At 42.3% G+C, this 26,790-nt stretch overlaps 1 protein-coding gene across 2 annotated transcripts in view; it reads left to right on the plus strand.

Annotated features, from left to right (window-relative positions):
- Nucleotides 1–1,854: 1,854 nt before the first annotated feature.
- Nucleotides 1,855–26,790, plus strand: part of LOC124788096 (venom carboxylesterase-6-like) — a 113,949-nt gene continuing 89,013 nt past the window's right edge. For both annotated transcript variants that reach the window (XM_047255207.1, XM_047255208.1), the window contains exons 1-2: nt 1,855–2,080; nt 10,069–10,200. In XM_047255207.1, the coding sequence (XP_047111163.1) occupies nt 1,865–2,080; nt 10,069–10,200 (348 nt within the window). In that variant the 5' untranslated portion in view covers nt 1,855–1,864. The remainder of the gene's footprint in view (nt 2,081–10,068; nt 10,201–26,790) is intronic.

Raw genomic sequence — 26,790 nt, forward strand, 5'->3', positions numbered from 1 at the left:
TGTTACAAATATCACTTACTGTCTGTAAATTATGGCTGTAAAAACCACCTGCCTATTAAACGAATGAGGGTGGGTCTTAAAAATCAGTGTAGTCCATGAATTGCGAATACCTGTACTTTAGACATCTATTATTTGAGAATGAGAACACTTAGAGACGTACGAAAAACTTTACACATTATTTCAAAATTTTATGAAACATTTTTGAGATGAGACCCCACAAAATGATGACAGGGAAAAAGTTTGCCTCTTAGTATCTTTCCGCTGTTCATGCAGTAAAACTACCGCATGAAACATGACGTTTTAATTTATTGCCTCTTTACTATGCACTGTATTCGGGACACATTTTGCAGACAGTGTTCACATATACCACTGGACGTACCAAAAAACTGTATCACTCTACGACACATAGTTCAGGAGATATAACGTCATAAACATTGAGATGCATGAAAACTGCTGCATTATGCATGACTTTTAATTTATTATTTCTTTTCTACTAACACTATTCAGAACAGATTCCGCACACAATAGCCACACATACCACTTTATATGCTTGTGAAATTAAAACATTATGTAGCGCACTGTTAACGAGAAATGACGTAATGAATATTGAGTTTTGTGGAAATGAAACTACAGAGCGAAATTCGCTACAAATACAGGTTTGATGATGATGTTTGGTTTGTAGGACACTCAACTGCGTGGTCATCAGCGCCCGTACCAAGAACAAATTTTTACACAGTTCTGTCTAGCCACTGTTACAAATGATGATGATGAAAAGATGAGCACAACACAAACACCCAGTCCCCGGGCGGAGAAAAATCCCCAACTCGGTCGGGAATCGAACCCGTGACCCGTGATCCAGAAACAGCAACACTAGCCACTTTTTTTTCCCCAGCCACTTGACCACGAGCTGCGAACACTGATACAGATGAAACAAGTGTACAAACACGTGTGAAACATGTTCAGTACGTGTGGAATATATTTGAAATGTGCGTACACAGTAAAAGCGATGAATAAAATGCTCATTAAAACCCGTAAAACTATTTCACCTAATTTGGTACACATACTAGTTACGATCTGGAGAGAAATGCTGTGGGCGTGAGAACTACCAGTCTTCTGTTGGAGTGACTGTGATAACTTGGAAAGAGAAGGGGGAGAAGCAGATGAACAGGAAGAGAGATGGGATGAAGGAGATGGACACAGATAGGGTGATGGGGAGATAACCGAGAGAGGAGGAGGGGGAAATGGGAAGAGGGGTGGGAAAGGAAGAGATGGACAGATAAAGGAAAGAGAAAGACACGGAAAGAGACATAGGGAGAAGAAGAGAAGCAGACAGGTAGGAGAAGAAGATAAACAGGCGGAGGGGGGAGAGGGAAATGCACAGAGAAAAAGAAGAGGAGTAGATGGACAAGATAGGAGAGGGAGAAATGGTCAAAGAATGGATAGAGGAAGAGGTGAAGAGGGAGAGGGGGGAGGGGGAGGAGAGAAAGAGAGATGGACTAACAGAATTTTGAAATAAGTATATACCTGGGCAATGGTAGGTACTCAGCTCGTGATAGAATAAAAGTATTTTTCGTTATTGACTTATAGAACGCACATGATTTTGAAACAACGTCGTTATTTGACAAAATAGTGTGCTTCGAAATCCGTTTCGGTGTAGTGGTGAAGCACGATTTTAAACCTAAACTTCAATAACAGGAAAGTTCCTTGCGGTCTATCTCTCCCAATAGTAATATGTTACAGGGCAGCTACGAGGGGTCAAGGGATTCGATAAGCGGCAGAGTGGCTGCGAGACCGTGACCCCGCAGCCTATCCTCAGGGTAAAAGCAGTGGCGCGCGTACAAAGCGTGAGTCAGTCAGTGCAGGCATGCCGGCTGCGGCGTCGTTGCTGTACTTGCTGGCGATCTCGGCCGCGTCGCTGCTGCTGGCCCTCTTGCAGGGCGGCGAGCGCGTCCAGCTAGTGATGCCGACGCGTCAGGGCCTCGTGAGGGGTTCCACCGAGACGACGAGGGGCGGCAGGCAGTACCTGGCCTTCTACAATCTGCCGTTCGCCAAGCCGCCCGTGGGGAAACTCCGCTTCAGGGTTAGTGAACCGCAGCTTAGAGCAGGGAAACGTCTTATCCCTTCTGCCAATACCATTGTAAGAAACAACGACGCAGGCTTTACGAATGGGGCGGAAGTCGGTAGATGTGATGAACATATGCTAACAAACAAATGATTACACTTCAGAAAAAAATGGGTAGTTCATTCAAGGGAAAGGGTCTCACGGATCGAAGAAGTCAACAATGCGTTGGTCCACCTGTGACCCTTATGCAAGCAGTTATTCGGCTTGAAACATTCTGGCAGATTAAAACTGTGTGCCCGACCGAGGCTCGAACTCGGGACCTTTGCCTTTCGCGGGCAAGTGCTCTACCATCTGAGCTACCCAAGCACGACTCACGCTCCGTCCTTACAGCTGTACTTCCGTCAGTACCTCGTCACCTACCTTCCAAACTTCACAGATGCTCTCCTGCGAACCTTGCAGAACTAGCACTCCTGAAAAAAGGATACTGCGGAGACATGGCTTAGCCACAGCCTGGGGGATGTTTCCAGAATGAGATTTTTCACTCTGCAGCGGAGTGTGCGCTGATATGAAACTTCCTGGCAGATTAAAACTGTGTGCCCGACCGAAACTCGAACTCGGGACCTTTGCCTTTCGCGGGCAACTGCTCTACCATCTGAGCTACCGAAGCACGACTCACGCCCGGTCCACAGTTTTAATCTGCCAGGAAGTTTCATATCAGCGCACACTCCGCTGCAGAGTGAAAATCTCATTCCCAGTTATTCGGCTTGACACTGATTGATATCTTCTTAGGGATAACGTGCCAAATCCTGTCCAACTGGCGCGTTATATCGTCAAAATCCCGTGTTGTTTGTTGGGCTTTGCCCATAACAGTACAGATGTCCTCAGTGTAGGAGAGATCCGTCGACCTTGCTTGTCAAGGTAGGGTTTGGCAAGGGGGAAGGCAAGCCGCAGAAACTCTCACAGTACGCGGTCGGGCATTATCTTCCTGAAATCTAAGCATATAATGGCTTGTCGTCAAGAGCAACAAAACGGTGCTTAGAATATTGTCAACGTTCCACCGTCCTGTAAGGTTCCCACGGATGACAAACTGAAGGGTCCCGGTACTAGATGGAATGGCACCCTAGACTACCATTCCTGGTTGTTGGGCTGTACGGCAGGTGACAGTCATCCTGGTATCCCACTACTGTCTGGGAAATCACCAGACAAGTCTTCGAGGTGCAACCTCATTGACTGCAGTAGAATTGTTTTAAGTAGGAGTTCCGCTTCGAACTTAGTCTGAATGACCATAAAAGACCTACCTGGAGACGGCCTGGACAGTGGTGGGACACCAAACTGACTGTCCCGCTCCATACGGCCCAAGGAAAGAGTGATTATTTGGGTTGCCATTTCTTTCATAGCAAGAGCCCTTTGGATGTCATCTGCTGCACCCTTACAGTAGAGCGGTACGTGACGATATTGTATTCCCAGTTTTGTTATCCTTCATTGCAAGCCATCCTCTGCTTACGTTTCAATAAGATAAGGCCCGCCCTCGCACGGCTAGAGTTTCTACTGCTTGTCTTCGCGCTTGCCAAAACCGTGCCTTGTCCAGCGAGGTCGCAGTTGAGAACGTTTGGGACATTATGAGCAGGGATCGGGATTTTGAGTACCTAACATGCCAACTGGATGGAATTTGAACGGTATCGCTCAGGAGGACATCCAGCAACAAGCCGAGTAGCTGCTTGCATTAGGGCCAGAGATGAAGCAGTGCGTTATTCAAAATTCAAATGGCTCTGAGCACTATGGGACTTAACATCTATGGCCATCAGTCCCCTAGAACTTAGAACTACTTAAACCTAACTAACCTAAGGACAATACACAACACCCAGTCATCACGAGGCAGAGAAAAGCGTTATTTACTTGCTCAGTTTGTGAAGCTGTTTCTCTTGAATAAACCATCCAATTCTTCTGAAATTTTAATTATGTTTTTGTGTTTGCATGTTCAGCGCATCTACCGATTTCCGCACCATTCGTATAATTTCCTCGTAGTGTGTAGCTTCCTTTACCGTAGAGTGTACTAACTTGGAACGACTTGTTCACGGTGTGAAAAAATTGCCTCACTGCGCTGTTGAGATATACCAGTAGTAAGTATAAGTGTTTTCCCCAGGGAATACAGGACTTGCGACCTCCGTTACACACATAAATTAGACACACTGAGAGCGGGACTTGACCTCACTATTGGAATTTAAATACTGTCTTTGGCTCGAAAGTAGACTAACTACCCAGCGGCCATAAGACTTCCTAGCAGTGGTTGTTAATGGCAGCATAAAATGAATGTAAGCAGATGGACGCAGTTTGACTCGTAAAAGAAAACGACACTGAATCTTATAATTGTAGATCAAAAAGTTTATTTCTCTATAAACGAAAGCTGGCAGGCAATTCACAGAGTGTCTCAGTATCTCATTACATGGAGAATTAAGTTCATTTCCTACGCCTATTATTCCCTTCGTAACAATACCTGATCAAAGCTTCATTCACAACATAAAGTGTAAGGAGTGATCAATAAGTTTCCGTTAGAAGGCCGTACAGTCCAGAATCGGTATGCCGATCAGGCAGAATGGCCGTGAGCGTTGAGGCAATCGTCCCAACGACGCACCACGTTGAAGATACCCGTTTGGTGAAATACTGTGTTCTTCTGCGTGAAGAACTCCTTAACTGCCTCCTGCACATCCTGTCCTGCACGCACGTCCGGAAGACACGAATGCCACACTAATCCCTTACCTATGTGTCGGCGATTGTATACGAGTATTGGAGTCGTGCTATGTTGCATGTGTGTGTGCACATCGCAGTATGGCCCTCAAAAGGAAATTTTTTGGCTTCCCCTTACAGTTCACAAAAACACGCGACTGTCATAATCATCTGCCTCGCAAACTTGCGACTGCGTGGCTGTAAACCGTCCACATAGTTGTGAAACCCAGTTTGTGTGTGTAGAAAAATCGGTGTCGCAACAAACTGTGAGGCTGTTCCGCCTTTAAGCAACAGTACTGGATTAAATATGTACAACTGACTGAATTAACGATTTAGAAGTTTTCGGCCTAGTAGTGAGATTTAACACTTTCGGTGTATTTTTCCACCGTAGTGTACTATTTTATTTTCGGTCGATATACGCGTCTGTAAGCGTTGTATGGAACCAGGCATAGCATGCTTTGTAGTGAACATTATCTTCTGTTGTTGTTGTGGTCTTCAGTCCTGAGACTGGTTTGATGCAGCTCTTGATGCAGCTCTCCATGCTACTCTATCCTGTACAAGCTTCTTCATCTCCCAGTACCTACTGCAACCTACATCCTTCTGAATCTGCTTAGTGTATTCATCTCTTGGTCTCCCTCTACGATTTTTACCCTCCACACTGCCCTCCAATACTAAATTGGTGATCCCTTGATGCCTCAGAACATGTCCTACCAACCGATCCCTTCTTCTGGTCAAGCTGTGCCAGAAACTTCTCTTCTCCCCAATTCTATTCAATACTTTCTCATTAGTTATGTGGTCTACCCATCTAATCTTCAGCATTCTTCTGTAGCACCACATTTCGAAAGCTTCTATTCTCTTCTTGTCCAAACTATTTATCGTCCATGTTTCACTTCCATACATGGCTACACTCCATACAAATACTTTCAGAAATGGCTTCCTGACACTTAAAACTATACTCGATGTTAACAAATTTCTCTTCTTCAGAAACGCTTTCCTTGCCATTGCCAGTCTACATTTTATATCCTCTCTACTTCGACCATCATCAGTTTTTTGCTCCCCAATTAGCAAAACTCCTTTACTACTTTAAGTGTCTCATTTCCTAATCTAATTTATCTTCTACAAGTCTAAATTCCAGTGCCATCTGTTTATCAACTTTTGAACTTTCAAGGTATGTACAAAGTGTCGGCTGTGAAATATTGTGGCTGCGACTACTTAACCTTTATAATTGTATAATTTTTTCCCAAATAATCAATAGTTCTGGTACTTTTTTCCTGTTGATGAAGGTTTCCATAATTTCAAAACCAGTTGCAATCGTAAGTTAGCGGAATTACAGTTGCCAAGGCAGCTTCAAAAAATCGTGAACGATAATGAACAAAGTGTCCTTAGCGATCCTTATCTTTGGTTTCCTGCAACAATCCTCGTTTTACATGTATGCTGGTTCTATGTGCATGGTCTTGTCTTCTCTTGTCTTGTTGTTAATTAGTTGGAATTATTCCAATAATAATGAGGAGTTAATAAAAGCCCAATGTGTAAGAGATTGTAGAAATTCAGGAAAGCAGTGACAGTCCATATCTGCTACTGAAGAACTTGAAGGTGATATTTTTTTCTTCAGCGACCGACAGTAATAATAAACTTTCGCAGACAATAGAGGATCTAGAGGAGGAAGATGTAGCCGAAGCTAATCATGATGTTGAGTCTGCTTCTGATATACTATCTATCAAGCACATTTTCGAAAAACATGTTGCTGACTCAAGTCTTGGATAGAGTGCCTCTGTAGAGCAAATGTACTGCAGATAGTAGATTATGGCACGAAAACGGACTATAAACTAGAGAGGCAGACCATCAGGTGAAGCTAGCCCATTACATGTGACAGCAAAGGGCAGAAATGAACTGAAACCGATAGAGGATGTCAGATATGATTCTGTGGACCATTTACGATATTTTGATCAGCAGGAATCGGTATCTAATTGTAAAAACTCAGGCTGCAAAGCTGAAACTCATATGCAACGTACCAAACGCAAGCTCCATGTTTGAACAGGTGGAGGGCACAACTGCTTTCTACAATTCTACACAAAATAAATATTACTTGAAAATCATCCCACTTTTTAAAGCTTTCTCTAATAAATTTTCATAACTATTTTACAAGCGTGTTATTTAAGTGTTCCATTACTTTAAAAACAAACGTCACAATAATTTTAGAGATGCAAAGTAAAGAAAAATTTGTGAAAAGTATGAAAAATTATACCGCTACGTCACAGTGTCCACCGCAGTGGACAGCCCGTAACTTGGATATTACGATTTTGGTTTCTGCTACATGAAAACGTTTCTAAAAAAAGTTTTCTTGAATACAAAATTACGAAATTTTCATCCCAGAAAATGAACAGAATGACAGAAAGGGATAATTTGGGGCGTTCACAATTATTTTATGCAAAAATACTGATCTCAATTCTTGTGATTCTGAATTTATTCCAAAATTTTTATGCATAAAATATGAAGAAGAAATGCCTTGAAATTGTTTGATGCACATTTCAACCCTCAATAAAGAATGAAGATAAATAGTTAACGCCTGACTAAGTTAATTAATTTGGGATGGAGTATGCTAAACATTGTCTTCCTTTCCTAAAAAAAAAATTATCGTAGTTTGTTTAAGCATCGGTAACAGTGATTGTATGGATTGAATGAGAAGCTGAAGTTATCCATACGGCTGTGACTGTACTGTCGAACATGGAAAGACTAAACCGTAAACGATGTTCAGTCCCGAAGCTCCCATTGATCCAACGTGCTGGTGCTGCAGGCTACTCTTGTCATACTAGGCAATGTAATGCGAGCAGACCGCTGGTGCGTGATCGGTTGACATCAAAAGCGCACCGAGCAGTGCGCTGCTGTGAACTCGAACATAGGGCAATGCCAGTCACCACTGGTGTGGAGAGCTGCCTTCCACATCTGCCACTTCGGACCTGCAAAGTAAGTTCCAAAGTTGAGTTACCAAGAGCCAGAAGCCGAAAGTCGAACACAAGTGACCAAGAGCTAACCGACAAGTCCCTCATTTCTAGAAGCTAGAAAAAAAGCCTCTCTGCATGTTTTTCCAAGAGAATTTCGCCACCAAACCTTAAAAAGTTACGTTTTCTGTGCAAGTGGTGTCCTGTTTGCCCTTTCTAAAATGCACCAAATCAGGATTCCTAAAAATTGTAGGTTCCACGTGGTCGACATACGGTCACCAAGTAATGAAGTTATTTTTCTTTTCTGTTCCCTCGGATAGAGAAAATCATACGAACTGGTAGAATATATCACTGATGTTATTAGACATATTTCATATCCTGTCATATTAACTGACAAGTATGTCATTACTATAAAAGGGAGTAAGTAGACTTTTATTACTGCTACTATATGTATTATCATTTTTTAGAAATCTATATACTCATAGTTGTTTGCTTCTCTGTATCAGATGCCACTGAGCATGGGTTACAAACCCGCAAACCAGTTTTAGCAAATAAAATAATTCTAGTGCAGCTGATGGTGTGTAGAATATGTCCTTCAACAAATTTCTGTAAGCTGCAGAGCACGAAGCGTAACATCGTCTCCAAACCCTCCAAAAAGTACTCGACAAATTTACTTCAAATTTTTATACATTTTTTAACAAACGTTTGGACTCATTGAATAATACAGAATCTGAATTTGAAATGAGAATAAACGAGATTAAATGTCAGAGAGGGTGGGGAAGAGAAGATGGGCGAAGAGAGGGGGGGAAGTGATCTATAGACGGAGGGGGAAGGAGGAGCATATGGAGAAAGGGAGGTGGAGGAGGAGGCGGAAAGAGACAGGGGGAGAAGGAGATTCTGGCCTATATCTTTCCTCCACGCATAATTCAAACATGTGCTTCCTATTTTCTTTCTTTTCCTCATAACCAGACACCCACCCCGACGCTGGAAGGGAACAGGTAAGCTTCAATAAAGCATCTCGTCTTTTCTCAAATATGATATTTTCTGTCCAGAGCACAGATAATGTAGCGGTAATAGTTGTTTTGTGCTATTCTGGTATACAATCACTGCTATAAAGTTATCACTTTCATTAATGTATTTGCCTAACTTAGTTATGTACGTCTGAAGAATTTTTCCGCCATTGTACTGCGCGCACTTCTTTATTTTATATTACTGTCATGATTTCGGCCTTAAGTGATTATCACATACAACAGAGTATCGTATAATTATACTTTGTTAATGGAAGTCATCGTCAGGATCTATTAACCTGGGTGTACTGGCTTGTAGATAAGTACAAAATCGCAAAATTTATGGCGGACAGATAACAAACATTTTTTCCAATCATAGAACAATTGAGCCACAGAATGAACATCATGTGCAGTGAACACGGTCTGAAAATATACTATATCCTGTTCACTGCACGTAAAATGACTGTACTGATGTTTTCCGTGGCTCAACTGTTCTATGGTTGAAAAACATGTTTGTCATCTGTCTGCCATACATTTTGTGATTTTGTGCTTATTTACAGGCTGCGACACACAGTTCAGTAGATTCTGACGACGACATAACTTGACAAAGTCTAATTATACTCGACATTGTTGCACTTAAGGCCGAAATATTGATGGCACTATAAAATATATACGTTTGTACATTCGAACGGTGGAAATACCTTTCAAACACTATAAACATGACAATGGCCCAAAAATATGGGAATATTGGTTATGTATATTTCGTCGTATTGCCGATGCGACCAACATTTTATGTATTGTTGCACAAAATGCATGCTACGTGGTTTATATTGCTAAAATAATATTACTTCCTCAGGATAAATTTCTATGGTTGGCATCAGCCAAGAAACATTCATTAAATATGTGATTCTTCAGTTTCTCACGCCGTATTTCTTGCTCGAACAGTCCACGGGTGTACTGCCGGTCCATAGTGTCCAACGGGTACTATATTTCGGCGATCAGACATGTCGCCATCGTCAGGTGCGCTGATGGTTACATGTCTGATCGCCGAAGTACTGTGCCCGTTGGACACTACGGAACGACTCATTAAATAGTACATAATTTGGGACGTTAAACCTGCCACTAAGTTAATTTATTTTGTGACAGGAATACCTAGAACCTACCTGTCACTCCATAGTCCCAATATTTACATTTCGATATTATCAAATGGCTAATACTGTTTAACGGCTCAAATACTCCGTGCATTTGGAGAAACTACTGCAGAAACGTGACGTACTTTAATATGCGCTCAAGCTGTTTCTTATGTAATTCCTCAGTTCGTTTCGTTTTGTTACAGAGCCCTCAACCTCCTGACTCCTGGCTGAACATCCGCGATGCCTCCGTCCCGGGCCCAGTATGCCCGCAGAATAAAGTGCTGGGGCCCGACGAGAGTGAGGACTGCCTATACCTAAATGTCTTCACGCCAGAGGTATGCTCGTACTTTATTGTTTAGTTCATCCTGTGTAGGGTTGTAACGGCATTTAGACGTTGTACCTATCTATTGACGATAATATTGTAGCCTGAGTTATTAGCTTCGTGAAAGGTTCGTATCGTGTCTCTTATAAAAATTTATCAACAATGAGACGCATACGATGCCGCCACGAGATGAGATATCAGCAACATTGGGAAGAGGTGTAACGTCCTCAGTAATCCACAGAACTACTTCTGTTATCGTTTACTTTCAAGTCATATTAGGGAAAGTGCTCTCAAGACATATTTTACGATTCAGAATACAATATTAATTAATGTTAGAGTTATAAAAGCTCCCATACTTCGAATTTACGTGATGTACTGTAATTTAATAAAATAAAATATGAGCCGTAACTTATACAAAAAAAAACACACATTAATGCAATGGCTCAGCATAAAAGAGAAATAACTAATGTAGGAATATTATTAACAGTGTAATACGTTGTTTAATTTAGCACGCCGTGTATAAGCACTCAGTAAACTAGCTCAATTCTCAGGGTAGTTACGTAATCGTCGATAGATCGTGGCTTCGTCTCGATTTCCCAATATAAGATAACAATAGCATCTACAAATGGAATCCTATAATGGAACTGGAATCTTTTGACCAGACCTTTTCTACCTGGGATGTTATCTCGTGATATAAAGAAAATCTGTAAATAAAATTGTTAAATTATTAGTAGCTGCCTCCTGTCTCGTGGGATCTGAAATAATGTTAATTGTCCCAACCGACGGCACGTCTCGAAGATGAGCTGAAAGAAAATGTTAAAGATTTTTCTAAGATGGCGCCTAACAATGAAAATTCTTTTTTAAGGCCCATATCTACTTAAGGCAATAAAGGTATCAGATTTACAATAGATTGACCACATACACAAATTCTTTTGAGAAAATAACCATTATATTTTTCGGGTTTTAAGCACAACTTACATTATCAGCTGGTACAGCAAGATGACCTTTACACAAGAACGTCCTCTTAGGTCCGAATCCACGCAGATAAGATAAGCGAATGACAAAGGAAAGATATTTCATGCATAGAAGCGCAAGAGTCCATGGAATATCATGTCCATTGTAGTTCTATCTCTTCTTCTTTGGCGTACTTGTCGATTATTTATAAAATTTGTCATAATATTTAGTTTACTTTTTTTTAACCCAAGTCCACCCAGGAGAAACAGTACAGTACGAGGGAATCACTCAGCAGAAGAGTATGCTGTGGTGTGGAAGTGGTTTGCAATCAACTTTATTATCCAACCTGAAGAATTACCAGCAAAACTGGCTTATAAACAAGAAAGATATCTGGTGTGGATAAACGAAATAAAAATAAAATACTCCTAAAGGCTTATACAAGAGACGGACAAAAATATCGAAACACCAAAACCACAAGATATTACCATGCCTAGTGCGGGATAGGCCAACCGTTCGTATTCAAATCAGCTTCCAGTCATCACGTAATGGATAAATGGAGGTGTCGTATGGTTTTCATGGGAAACTCATACCATTCGTCGACCAAAATAGCGGCAAGTTCAGGTAACGATGTAGGAAGTGAATAGCAATGATGCACTCTTCTATCCAATGCAGACCGCAATAGTTCAATACTACTGAGACCTGATAATTTTAGTGACCAGGGGACATGTGACAGTTCATCCTAGCGCTTATAAAACAAGTCATGGACTATGCGAGTTGTGTGAACAGCGGTCGTGTAGTCTTGAACCGAAGCGTTACCATTGGTGAACAAACATTCTACCATAGGATCGATTTGATCAGCTAGAACGGTCACTTAATGCTCGGCAGTAATGTGAAATTGCTTTCTAACCACGAGGCCTATTGAATACCACGCTATGGCTGCTCAAATCATCACCGAACCCCGCTGTGTTTCACTCTTGGGACGAAAACTCTGCCAGAAATTGGAAACAGTTTGAAACTAGACTCATCCGATGAAATGATATTCTTCCATTGCTCCATATTTCGCGTTTTATGGCTTCAGCAACCCGTTTTCCTGTTATGGGCATCTGCATCACTGGCGTGTGGTTTTGGAAATCCAGGTCCCCCTGTAATTCCTACCTTATGCAGCTCCCTTTTTTGGTACTGATAGGGTTCACGAATACGACATTCACTTCTGGAGTGACTTTTACAGCTATCTCTTATTTTCTGTCACAGTCCTGTCCAATGACCATCCTTTACTATCACATAGTTTCTTCCGCGTTAGGACTTAAGGGATTATTTTTATCCCCTTTCCACGAATGCGGTAACAATCTTCGATGCGCTACCACTTGAAACACGAAACACTTCTGCTACTTTGGTTACAGCACCACCCACAAACGACCACTAACACTTTGCCCACCTTCGAATTCAGTTAGTTCCGATACAACGCCACACAGAACACTGTTATGACCACGAATGACACTTGCACATGTGTCATTCATGATCAAATACAACAGAGTAGGGAAAAGTTGGGAAAGAGTACGCACTTAGCATTTAACCGCTCAGACCCAGTAGATAAGTTTAAAACAAACTTTTCTTATAATAAATTATTGCTGGCTTAATTGGGAACAACGTATAACGGTTGTAGCTGCCTAGCTTTTAACATAAACCTCAGATGTCTACATATGTAAGACATTGCTCGTTCGTACTCTTAGCCGCATAGTCTTGTGATGGTGCACGACATGTATTCAAAAAGTATGCACTAAAATAAATCACAAGAAAATTCAACATGTCCTTCATAACCTGTGCTTTCTTCGTAGCACTATTGTGAGCAATTATCACATTAATCCAGCGTTCAGTGATAGGCTGCTTGTAGACTTCACCACACCCTGGACAGTTTAAAACATGGGAGCGCTCCTTGGATTTGGATCTGGTTGTTCCTGAAGATGATTGCACGGATAAGTCCAGATTAGCCATAGAATTTCTGCGTTGTTGATACTGGTATAACCGCGCGACTGCTACGGTCGCAGGTTCGAATCCTGCCTCGGGCATGGATGTGTATGATGTCCTTAGTTTAGTTAGGTTTAAGTAGTTCTAAGTTCTAGGGGACTGATGACCACAGATGTTAAGTCCCATAGTGCTCAGAGCCATATGAACCATATGATACTGGTATTTTGTCTCTTCTTGGTTTTGTCTGATTTAGGTTGTTTGTTTAAGAATGCATTTTGTCGGATTTTCTTCTTTGTTATGTGTCGATCATATTTTGGCAGTGGATAAATACTCGACAGGCCTACGGCTGTTCGTATATCAGCTCTCTGAACTTCGTTTGTGTTACGCTCTTGGTTTTTTCCTGCTGACTGCACAGACAAATCATGTGTCACTGAGAAGCAGCATTTGTCCGTGGCCTCCTGTTATACTCCTCTGCCTTCTTGAGCAGTTGGAAATTCAACTCTCTCCGTTATTTCTGATGGAGCAAAATCTTCTGATGCGAAGACATCCGGATTAAACCTGAACATTCCGTTTCACTAGGAGGATTTCTCAGCTGTTTGGATTGCGGCTACTCTAGAACATGAAGCTCGAGCAAAGCACTCACATATGTCTGCCCAATGGGCCTTCCTGGATTAGTAAGCGTTAGAACCGAAGACGGAGGAGCGGAGAAGGGGGAAGAGTTAGAGTACGCGCGTAACCTTTTCCGCTGTCTTACAGTGTACTCTTAACCGATTGGCCACACAGTTCAAGAAAATATCACAAATGGCAGTCTCTGCTTGGTTCCGCAGTTTTGCTGTGGTTTGTTGCTCAAAGAACGGTGATTCATCTGGAAAGTAGTTTAATTTCCTAGCGCACACCTAGATAGCGCTTACTGCTTGGATGTACAAGTAAAAGATTACCTAATCTAAAACAAAAGCTTATATTTAGCTGCTACAACCCGTAAACCTGGCGGAGCTCTTCAAGATTACACGTGATGGCGTCAATATAGAACCAACAGCTAAATGCAGTTTTCCGATTTCGGTCAGCGTTGCCAACGAAGAGAAGATGCCACTGCGAACTCTAACCTGACGTGTACTCTTACTCTACCTTACCCTAAGCTGCAGGCTTGGCCAGCAGCTGCACTTATGTTCAAGCACAGATTTCTCGCGTTGTTACCATATTTGCGCCCGGTACCTGTAAACAGGGCATGTGTCCAGTAACACGGAACGATAATAAAATAGTAGTAACGTAGGTTCAAAGGCCTATGCGCAAGATGTACTATAAAGAAACAATAATAGAATAAAAATATAGTGTGCACCAAAGATAAATTTCAGGGAAAGAATTGTTTAAAAGAAACTAATGGAAGTAGCGTGTTTAGTAACCTCAGTAGGACTATACCACAAATGTACTACATTAAGTGTATTAAGGTCCATAACGTACAACATGGAATGGCAGGTAGCACATTCAGAAAATTCAGTTCAACTTCAGTAGCACAGAGCATCGTTCCTCTTAGGGACTCGAGTAAACGGCACACAGTAGAAAGCGCAGGTACTGCCTGTGCCCTCGAACAAGAGCAGTGTTAGGAATCAGATGGACCGGCACGCTTTCTACGGCACTGCTCGGTGCAGTCGGCGCCATTATCTCTGATGTTGTGCTCCCAGGTGGACGGCCACTGTGCTGCCCCTTCTCTGGCTCGTTCACCGGCTAAGCCACAAGCAGCTAAGCGTTCTCCCCTTGCCGCCGCCTAAAATAGACCCTCTCGTTACGCTGTTCCCGGCCAGAGGCAGAAGGTCGCACCGTGTCTGCATACTTGAATCACCAGAAGGCATACAGCATGAAACTTCCTGGGAGATTAAAACTGTGTGCCGGACCGGGACTCGAACCCGAGTTCGACTCTCAGTCCGGCACACAGTTTTAATCTGTCAGGAAGTTTCATATCAGCGCACAATCCGCTGCAGAGTGAAAATCTCATTCTGGACGCATACAGCAATCAGCCATTATTTATACAGCTCGATTTATTGCAGGACGCGGAAATGCCAAGGGGCGGAGAAGTGTGCGGTCCGTCACTGGAGGCCAGGCACTGGCGCGGCGACCGAGCTTGTTCGGTATCGACGGGGCCGCAGCAAGGTGTTCCGTGTTCAGAACGGAGGAAGGGCATCCACTGACCCGCGTGACGCCACCGCGGAGGTGAAAGCGAACAGCTACGGAAGGAAGCTCGACAGTGGCGCCTGGAGTGGGGGCGGTTAGCGTGGAGGCAGTAGCACAGTGGCGTTGCCGACCGTCGACACCGAGTGTCGCCTGCTGTTAATGTGCGGCGTAGTTTTGCTGGAGCAGCAGACGGCGTTCGCCTCCATGTGTTTAGAGCAGTGGTCGTCAAACTGCAGCCGGCGGGCCGCATGCACCCCGAATCATGTGTTCGCGCTGCCCAAGGGTCTCAGCCGTATTTTATAAAATTTGCTTCTCGCAACTGACCGCAAAAACTTCAACTAACGTCAACAGTTTCTTAACACTTTGCCGTCCGCACGTCTCGTACAAATTTATTCGCTTGGCGCCGGCAGCGCTAGTTCGATTTACTTGGCTTGTCGCCGGCCGCTTGTCACCTTTCCGTTGATGACAGGCCTCAAACACATTGACTTTTGCGCGTTTTTATGTTCCTGAAATCCTCTATTTTGCCGTATCGTTCCACAAGCTCGTATTTTCTTTTCAAGTAACTTGTCTGCAAGTTCTACACTGTTATTATAATGATCCATGCAGAGGTGATGCCACTTTCCATCACAAGGTGTCAACATTTCCCTCACTGTTTTTACTAAATGCTGTCCAGCGCCGGAATATTTCTGAATGAGGAAAGTATCCCGTACTCGAACCACACAGCATCCGAATGAATCTGCACAATTTCGTAATTTTCGACGAATTGTAAACTTTAAAATTTAACCGTCCACGCCACAGTACCATTCCTTCATCAGTTGAGATATTTTGACTTAGATTAAACCCTTTCTTTAAACTTTTTGGAAAAATAATCACTTACGAATTGCACTTTGAGAAGCTGGTCGCCATTATCCGGTTTCTTGTTGCTGTAGGAAAAATGTAAAAATGATAATATTTGTCTGAATCTGTTTCGGGACATCGTTTTGCGATATATCGGTGTGTCTATCAATGGATTCGTTGACTAAAACCATCGATCCACGCTTTTCTTATAATTCCCATAAGGATAAAAAGCCCAAACCATTTTTTACGTTCGGGTCCCGTAACGTCGGTAAATTTGGCATTTTCAGTTTCCTTCTATCGCAATTTTGGCTGTAGTACTTGTTGGTTTCGTTGCTAATATATTCAATTAGGTCGCTCCCAATACATAATTCTACGATATCCTCGACGCTCTGTGTATCTTTAGGAAATATATTTTGACCCGGGGATCCATCAAATTTATTATTGGTCCTCGGTAAATCAAAGTATGACCACTGTGCACTGTCTTCTTTGCCTGATTCAGCCGAATCAGTTGGCATCCGTAGCGTTCGCCGAATTCTTCTTGGTAGTATTTCACTATCTTCCTACGTTTCTGCTTCACTTTCATTTTTTTTGATATTCAGTGTCTTCTTCCCAATCGGCCAAATCGTCCGAAACGTCACACAAGACTTCCGCGCATTCATTGTAAATAATCCTACTGTCTCATTCGTCCGCAATGATGAAAGGGCACAAGTACTTATAAAAGCAAAAAACGTGTGTAACTTCTGTTACCTAAACAAAATACCAACAGAATGCAGAAGATACTAAAGTGCTGTCGCCGGCCACTGCGCAATACTATGCTCTCGACACCACCGTGGTATCGCCGGCCACTGAACGATACTATGCACACGAACCCACTGTGGTGTCGCCGGCCGTTGACCGCTATTTCACACACGACACCACTGTGGTGTCGCCGGACGGCATAGTGTTAACAGCGTATTTTTCTTGCTCGGTAATAAATAAATATGCTTACGGAGATACAAATATTTTAAAATGAGCTTACTATTAATCGACGTTGGTGAATTTGGTAGTGATTTAATTGAAGTTTGCCGCTTACCTCAGGGAAGAGTGGTGATTAGCACGCCGGGTTCGGAGTTACTAGCAGTGAGAAGGGGCATAATACATTTCTTGTCTACCAATGACCACAACTTCCGTGCATTCTCAACTAGTACCAGTCGACAGCTACAGCATAGATGTCAAACGGAAATAACGTGGATTCGTGAATACTCATTAGGCACGATCATCTTAAAATGTGGCACATCATTACATGTTCGTAGCAAGTAGTATGAAAACAGATGAAAGCTGTTGAAACAAAATGCAATGAGTAGAAGAAAAATGACATCCAAAATTGTTAGCAAACATTTAAGATCGTGTCCCGTATTACCGTTATTAATTAACATAACATACTAATTTATGTAGAGTTCCAATTAATTGTTAGATCGTTAGGGGAAAGTGTGGTAAAGCCGCCAGGGTGGGAAAAGTGGCTATTGTATACTTTTTTTATCCTGAACAGCGCTACTGCCTGTCAAGAAGTGGTCACACTAGTTCTAATATACATCGCTAATGTTGTCACTGAGAATGACAGAAGAAACTTTCTCTGTCACTTTTTAGTAAAAACCTTTTTTTGATTTTGAATCGTGTGATACAAAGTAACTCATTTAGACACACATCAAAAAAGGTTTTTCATCACCTCGGTCCCGAGAGTTCCGGAACCTGTGTAGGAAATTGGAACAGAGATCAACGTAAACATCTTTCCCGCCCTTTTTATTGCTCATGAAAACCACACATTGCATGTTGTACCACCACACAGCGAGACATTCAGAGGTGGTAGTCCAGACTGCTGTACACACCGGTACCTCTAATGCCCAGTAACACGTCTTCTTGCATTGATGCATGCCTGTATTCGTCGTGGCATACTATCCACAAGTTCATCAAGCCACTGTTCGTCTAGATTGTCCAACTCTTCAACGGCGATTTGGCGTTGATCACTCAGAGTGGTTGGTGTGTCACGTCGTCCATAAACAGCCCTTTTCAATCTGTCCCAGGCATATTCGATAGGGTTCATGTCTGGAGAACATGCTGGCCACTCTAGTCGATTTATTTATTTTATTTTGCGTTCGATATGCCAAATGTCTTACAGTACTATACACATTCAGCATGGGAAACTTAATTACCATGCAAATGTAACAAAACATTATTCATTTTAAATTTAGTTGTACATATTACAGCACTTATAAACCTACAGGGCGTACATGTTGTAATCTATCAAAAAAATTTACACTTAAACAGAAACACTTAAATTACAAAGCCAAGAAATGGCGCAGTCTGTGAGTCTATGCAGATCCTCTAGTGAACCGTCTCGAAGACCATGAATTTCACACTCGATTATGTGCTGCATCGTCTGTATTTTGCCGCAGTCACAATGAGGATCGTCCACGTAGCCCCACTTGGCCATCAGCTCGTTGCACCGTCCAACAGCAGTTCTCATTCTGTTTAGTGCCACCCAGGTTCTTCGAGGGATGTTGAGGCCAGGAACATGATCAGCCGGGTTCTTAAGGAGGTGTCCATTTTTAACATTTGCTTGTTGCCGTAGGTGTTTCCATTCTGCTATGGTGTCCCGATTGTTCGAGGGGTGGTTCCAGAAGGGATTTCTTGATTTTAATCGTGTCGGACCACGCAGATCAGCGAGTATTGGGAGTGTGATGTAAGCAACATTTTTTTGCATTTCTCTTTGGATTACGTGTTGTCTGCGGAGTGAGGGAGTTTCAGTGTTTGCCAGCACAGAGAGCCATGGTGTTGGGATAGGTCTCACTGTTCGAGTTATTGTTCGCAAGGTGTCATTTAGGCGAACATCTACATTACTGACGCGCGTACTGTTGGCCCATAAAGGTGCACAGTATTCTGCAACGCTGTAGACTAGAGCCAAGCAGGAAGTGCGAAGTGTGGTAGCATTACTTCCCCAGGTAGAAGCTGCGAGTTTCTGTATGGTATTGACTTTGCCTCTGAGTTTTTGGCTGACATCCTCGCTTATGTTCTTTGAATGTTAGGCTGCGGTCCAGTTTAACACCCAGTTATTTTTGGTGCTCTGTCATGTCTTATATTCTGGCCTGCTATATTCAAGGGCAGCTTCCTGTCTGCTTGCTTGTTTTTCAGATGCATCACTGTGCTTAGTGTTTTTGATGCATTATGGTTCAGTTGCCAGGCCCTGTAGTAATTATGAAGCTGCACCAAGTCAGAATTTAGGCCTGATTCCAATTGTTCGAATGACTCTCTATGCAAAGCAGTAGCCAGATCATCGGCATATGCGAACTTCCGCGATTTTAATTCCAGAATATCGGAGATATGCCCCTCTAGTCGAGCGATTTCGTTATCCTGAACGAAGTCATTCACAAGATGTGCACGATGGGGACGTGAATTGTCCACGAAGACGAATACCTCGCCAATATGCTGCCAATATGGTTGCACCATCGGTCGGAGGAAGGCATTCACGCATCGTACAGCCGTTACAGCGCCTCCCATGACTACCAGCGGCGTACATCGGCCCCACATAATGCCATCCCAATACATCAGGGAACTTCCACCTAGCTGCACTCGCTGGACAGTATGTCTAAGGCGTTCAGCATGACCGGGTTGTCCCCAAACACGTTTCCGACGATTGTCTGGTTGAAGGCATATGCGACACTCATCGGTGAAGAGAACGTGATGACAATCCTGAGCAGTCCATTCGGCGTGTTGTTGGGCCCATCTGTACCGTACTACATGGAGTCGTGGTTGCAAAGATGGACCTCGCCCTGGACGTCGTGCAGTCTATTAGGCACAGTTTGCGTCCTAAAACGACGTGCTATGGCTGCACGAAAAGTATTCTTCACCATGGTGTCATTGGCTCTCAGTGTTCCTCCGAGCCATAATCCGTAGGTAGCGGTCATCCACTGCAGTAGTAGCCCTCGGGTGGCCTGAGCAAGGCATGTCATAGACAGCTCCTGTCTCTCTGCATCTCTTCCATGTCCGAACAACATCGCTTTGGTTCACTCCGAGACGCCTGGACACTTCCCTGGCAGAATGTAACAATGCGGACGCGATCGAACCGCAGTAGTGACCGTCTAGGCATTGTTGAATGAACTACAGATAACACGAGCCGTCTACGTCCTTCCTTCTGGAATGACTTGAACTGATCGGCTGTAGGACCCCCTCCGTCTAATAGGTGCTGCACATGCGTGGTTGCTTACACCTTTGGGCGGGTTTAGTGTCATCTCTGAACAGTCAAAGGGACTGTGTCTGTGATACAATATTCAAAGTCACCGTCTGTCTGCAGGAGTTCTGGGAACTGGGTTGATGCAAAATTTCTTTTGAAGTGTGTATCATTCTTGTTACTTTACTAGTATATTCCTAAATTGTATATCAATGTTTATATGACATCTTTTGGCCTACAAATGTATTTCTTTGATATCTCCTTCAGTTTGATAGTAGCTTCCATGCATCACTAATGCCGACCTGGCTTCCAATCGGAAGAACTGACCAGACTCTTCCTCGCGGATAGTGGTTGAAACGGCTCTGAGCACTATGGGACTTAACATCTTAGGTCATCAGTCCCCTAGCCTTAGAACTACTTAATCCTAACTAACCTAAGGACATCACACACATCCATGCCCGAGGCAGGATTCAAACCTGCGACCGTAGCAGTCCCGCGGTTCCGGACTGCAGCGCCTAGAACCGCGGATAGTGGCCAAGGTGTTTAACCAAATAAGAGTTATCTACTTCCAAAAAACACGCATAATACAACAGATAACATTGACTTCTAAAAGTTTTCTATATTCACCATTTTATCTCTTTGGGACAATTTTGAATTAAATATCTCATATTACTTAAAACCGTCTCTGTTCTGGTCTGATACAAAAGTCCGATTGAAACGGTCTGCTGTAGCGGCTTGGTAATTTTCCAGATACTAAGACATGAAGATGCCTAGAACATATGCCCAGAAATAAAAAAGAAAGAGAAAACAAATACGGATTCGTGCTGCAATGGCACTGGCCACGTTATCCACTTTGACGTGGAGTATTGGTCACTATGTAACCGTTCAAAAAATAAATAAATAACTAAATAAAATCTAGTTCGTGTATATAGTTCCATTTATCATTTAAAATATTTGATTTGATACCTTGTAAAACTTAGAATTAAAATATGTAAGTGGTAGCTTTCTAACCATGGTGTCGTGAAATTCCCTTTGAGTGACCACTTCACCCCCCACCCCCCAACCACCCCCCTACGCTCATGTGGCCCGAGGTGTCTTCCGACAACGCAAATATTTGTTCTAGAGCTAAAAAGTTTGACGACCTTTTGTCTAGAGGATACGGCAGCTGGGAGCCAGCAAGCATTTGCGAAAGAGAGATTTCCTTTGCAACGAATCGAATGCCATGCATAAAACTGATACTCGAGACAAGTGTACCTACTGCAGCGCCTTTGGCGTTTTATTCTGAGTCTCATCTGTTTAGCGTGGTCATTTTCGTGTACATCTAAGGGCCAAAACTGTATGTGTTGTGAACAACTGTCGGTTGTGTAGTCTGTCATCTGAATGGTGAAGGCGAGGTAATGAGGGACTACCCGTTTTGAGAAAAAAACGAAATATAGTAACAAAATGTAGGAACAAGCAATGATAACAACGCTTATTAATAACCAAAGCACAGTTCACGGCGGTAGTTCTTGTTACAGGTCGCGTTGTAAATTATTTACACTCCTGAGAACTGAAAGAATAGGAGAATATCACGCAAACGTTTCAGAACATACGCATTTATATGCTCGAGAAAATATAAACGTGCAAACACGTGGAACATCATGTCTACAACGCAGTAAAAAGCTGCTTCTTCTTTCCCCTTTCTGTCTTCCTTCCTTGCTCAGTACTAAATAACATCGAAAAATATTTTTCTCGTCACATAATTCTGACATTTCCACTGTTGAAATAATTTTCATTAAAACACGTGTATTTATTTACGTTTTTGTTTATGCATAGTGTAGCTTTTTCTCTGTAAAACATAAATACGTTTCTACTTCCTGATTTTTTTTCTCTCCTGTAAGAGAACACTATTAGGAAGTATTACCAGGACTTTGGATAAGATTTCAGTGTCTCATGAAAAGAAAGCAAACAACGGAATAAAGATTAAGAAGACGCGACAGCATAATATCCATTTCTGTAATAGGAATGAGCTCCCCCAGAATAGGTTAAAATTCGGTGTCATCAGACGCCGTTGTACTCCCCTGTTTCTACGCATGCTCACGTGCACCTTAACATGGAAATTTAGAAGACAATCGGCACCATCCATAGATTATTGACTTTATAGACACTCTTACGTCATGACGGGTTCGAATTTACACGCAGGCACAAAAGGCACCGGAACTTCGAGAAGTCGATATTGACCAGAAAGTCGCTCGTATGAAACAGGTTTAAGAGTTACTTGCGTCATTCTGTTGCATAGACCCTTGGGTCCGTGTTAAATTAGAGTATTGTCAAGATTATGAACTGATGAAACGGTGTGGCCACTAATTGGCCTGTAATTTGAGGAGCAGTGTCTTCTGTAAGTCAGTTATATCTGTAAAATTTAAGGCCGTGTGAGACCTGAACACTGTAAAGCAGTGATTTATCTGGGCAACAGTATTTTGGTGATGCGCTTTCAGTGGTTCAAGTTGTCTGTTTACGTGCCTTGTTAATTGATTTACAGTTTTTTATTCTTTCGCTGTAGGGCCTGCTTCGTGTCCGTGCTGTCTCTTGGTGTTTGCTTAGGTGTGGGTCGCAATGGGGTGTCCTCGTGCGAACTTGTTGACAAGTGCAAGTTGTTTCAAGTAACGTCCACTGGCCGTTTCGTAAAGTATCTATATTGGATGAGATATGTTTATTAGGTTAAGATTTTCTGATTATGTATTCATTTGTGCATCCCTAAAGCTTCTCTTTATACTGTGGGCTGATAGATTATTTTCATGAAATTTTATGTTGTAAAATTGGGTGTACAGTCAGTTGGATAGTTAAGTTTAAACTAACGGTTCATTTTGTGATATGTATGCGCTCAGACATTTGCGTGGTTCATACTGTTACTAAAATTAAATTACAGTTGGTTGAGAGTCCACGCTCGCGCAGCCCTCAGCCAAACTTCAGTCCCACAGAAACCCCGCGTCACAATTTTCATGTCAAAACTACATACTCCCCTAAATCTAGTACGCGAACTGAAGATTGGTGAAAACACGAAACGAATCTTGGCATAAATCAAGCTACATAAAAAGTCACCGCTTGCTATGTTTCCTAAATCCTAGAACACTATAGAGGGAAATCGGTACATCGCTACTAAACCATCGTAAATTTTACTGCTCCAAATTTTATTCAAAGAAAGTCTTCATTTACATCTTATGCACTAGTTAATTACGGTTATTTGATTTACAAGTATATGTTATATGCGAAATAAATACGATATGTGCTGTTTTATCCCCTATAATATTAATGTCACTGCTCAAAACTTTATTAGAAAACAATTCATAATTTGTGTTATGCGTTAACTCCAGGAGTATAAGGTGTACAACTTTGCTTCCGCCGTTTGCCGATAGGTGGCGACAACGGTAAGTAGCGGTCGAAAGAAACAGATCGCAGACGTCAGACAGTTAGCTTGGACCTCGGTCAACATTACCTCATTCAAACATTAGTCGATTTGTGTCTGCATCATAAAATTGTTTTTGATTCAAAATGTCAGTTTACGAGCCTAATTTTCATCATTTGCGGGAGGCATTACTGCTTTGTTTCAATACGAAGAAAACAGCAGCTGAGTCTCATCGAATGCTCTCAGGTACGTATGGTAAGGACGCTATTAGTGAACGAACGTGTTGTGAGTGGTTTCAACGATTCAAGAACGGTGATTTTAACGTCGTAGAGTGGCATAGTGGTAGAAGAGATAATGTTTTCGAAGACGCAGAATTGGAGACATTGCTGAGCGAAGACTCGCGCGAAACTCAAGATGGATTGGCACGATTAGTGGGAGTGACACAGCAAGCCATTTCAAAACTTCTCAAGGCTATGGGCATGATTCAGAAGGAAGGAACTTGGGTTCCGTGTGAGCTGAAACCAAGAGACATTGAACGGCGTTTTTGTGTTTGTGAACAGTTGCTTAAGAGGCAAAAACGGAAGGGATTTCTGCATCACATTGTGACCGGGTACGAAAAATGATTTCATTACGGTAACCGTAAACGCAAAAAATCATGGGGATATCCCGGCCATGCTTCCACGTCGACAGCCAAACCGAATATTCACGGCTCCAAGATCATGCTCTGCATCTGGTGGCACCAGCTCGGCGTCGTGCACTATGAGGTGTTAAAACCAAGTGAAACAATCACAGGTGGTCGTTATCGAACTCAATTAATGCGTTTGAGCAGACCATTGAAAGACAAACGGCCGCAATACAGTGAGAAGGCACGAAAAAGTGATTTTGCAGCACGACAACGCTCGACCCCACGTTGCTAAAGGGGTCAAAACGTACTTGGAAACGTTGAAATGGGAAGTCCTACCCACCCGACGTATTCTCCAGACATTGCTCCCTCTGACTATCACCTGTTTAGATCAATGTCGCATGACCTGGCTGACCAACACTTCCGATCTCATGAAGAAGTCACAAATTGGATCGATTCGTGGATCGCTTCAAAAGATGAACAATTTTTTCGATGCGTGATTCATACACTGCCCGAAATATGGGAGAAAGTAGTGGCTAGCGATGGAAAATACTTTGAATGATACACGTGTAACCAATTTGTTTCATTAAAGCCTCAAATGTGGGCGAAAAAATGGCGGAAGCGAAGTTGTACACCTTGTAATATACATACAAAACGAGAGTCTTCGGCTGTAGACACTACTATTACAATCCAAGCAAGACCTATACCGGTGTTCTGCTCAAATTACTCTTCAGAAGTGGTTACAAAATGTCGTCGTCATTCTTCGTTTAATCGAAGGACAAAATTAGCATTCTTTCCTCCCTTGGCATTTTTGTTGTCTTCAGTTAATTCTCCATCTTCTGTGTCTTTATCAGCTTGTTCAAGGAAATCATCCTATATTTTGGTATATCAGCACCATCCATATTGCGCTAATTTTAGTAGCAGAAGACGAGATCAGCACTGGAGAGGGCCAATATGATTAAACTAACATTCATCTAATCGTGACTGCTTGGTAGTTCACCTAAGATGCCACACTAATTTGAATTCTAACGAATATGCCTACTATTAGAAAACAAGCACACCATTACAAAACATTCCTAATATTTACGACAAAAATATCAATATCAGCAAACCGTGTAGTGTAACGACGCAAGTTTTGTATAAATGATTTTCTTTTGACATATGACCATGTGCAGACTTCGTCACCTAAGTCAGTTACAACACACTTCAAAAATTATTTAAATTCTTTTTAAATTGTCTCTGAATGGTTCTTGAACGAAACTGTAAAACATCATCATTTGAGTCGTATGCGCAGAATTTCGTCACTCAGTCCAATTTGTTTGTGCAAACCTTTTCAATTTAGATGTCGTTTTGTTTCTTCTCAGAAATTATATTAATGCAAGTTATCTGATTCAGCAAATATTAGAACCACATTGAATAAACTTTCCAGATTCAAACTCGCGATGAACGTTGTCAAAATTAATAATCAATTCATTCACATAATTCTTCATAAATAAATTCTCGGAACACGTATTTGAGCTTTAGCAGTGTCCACTAGTTTATTATCTTCCTACATATAGACGTGAACCTGAACCTTGACAAGATAGGACCGAACATTTACAACATGATTAAACTTTCTATGACATCGTTGTTGTAGAAAATTACAAAATCTAATTTTTTCAGTTTTTAGAAGCACGACGCAACAACTCGGTTTCAGGAACTTCTGTTGCTCTCTGGCTGTCGGCCCGCGACGTATAGTGGCCAGCAATTTTCTCTCTGGCCCCGGCAGTGAAGATGCTGTCTCCGTTCGTTGCGCCGCCCTCTCCGTACATGAAACATAAAAAAATAAATACAAAACTTTAGATAATTCACAACAATTACAAAGATTACAAAAATACATAAACAAAACACTACATTAAATTTATATTCACCTGCAAACTGGGCTGACAATGGTAGATGGGTGACGCTTCAATTTCGCGTCCCACTACAACCGCTGGAATCAGACAATAAATAATCCAGTCTTTCTTAACAACGATGTTCATTGTTAAGGTACTCGAGAGTATGTGTCGCTAATGAGTCCAGAACGGCGGGAACCGCAAAGAGATATCAACTGCAATCGTAAATTTTACGAAGGTTTAGTAAAATAGGGTTAAGTAATTGAGCTTTCACCTTATGCTCAATGGCAATGGAGAAGCCGTTTACTAAAAATTGTTCTTCGGCACCGCCAGTAAACAAACACTGACGAAAAAGGAACGAGACCAACTGTACAAATTTCTTTAGTTAGTTGTGTTCGGCTTCAATTTAGGACAAAAAATTTTATATTCATCCTTTCCATTGCCTAAAAGAATTCTGACTGTCGTTCTCCGTGAGACTGGGATCCAGTTCCACCTTACTTGCTTGCGATGGAGCACAAGTAGACGTCTGCAGTAAACTGTCCGTGAACTGCTAAGGAGAGACCAATTTTGATATTTAAGGTCATAAATACAGTTCA

Source organism: Schistocerca piceifrons, chromosome 3, assembly GCF_021461385.2.
Source record: "Schistocerca piceifrons isolate TAMUIC-IGC-003096 chromosome 3, iqSchPice1.1, whole genome shotgun sequence".
NCBI classification, from domain to species: domain Eukaryota; kingdom Metazoa; phylum Arthropoda; class Insecta; order Orthoptera; family Acrididae; genus Schistocerca; species Schistocerca piceifrons.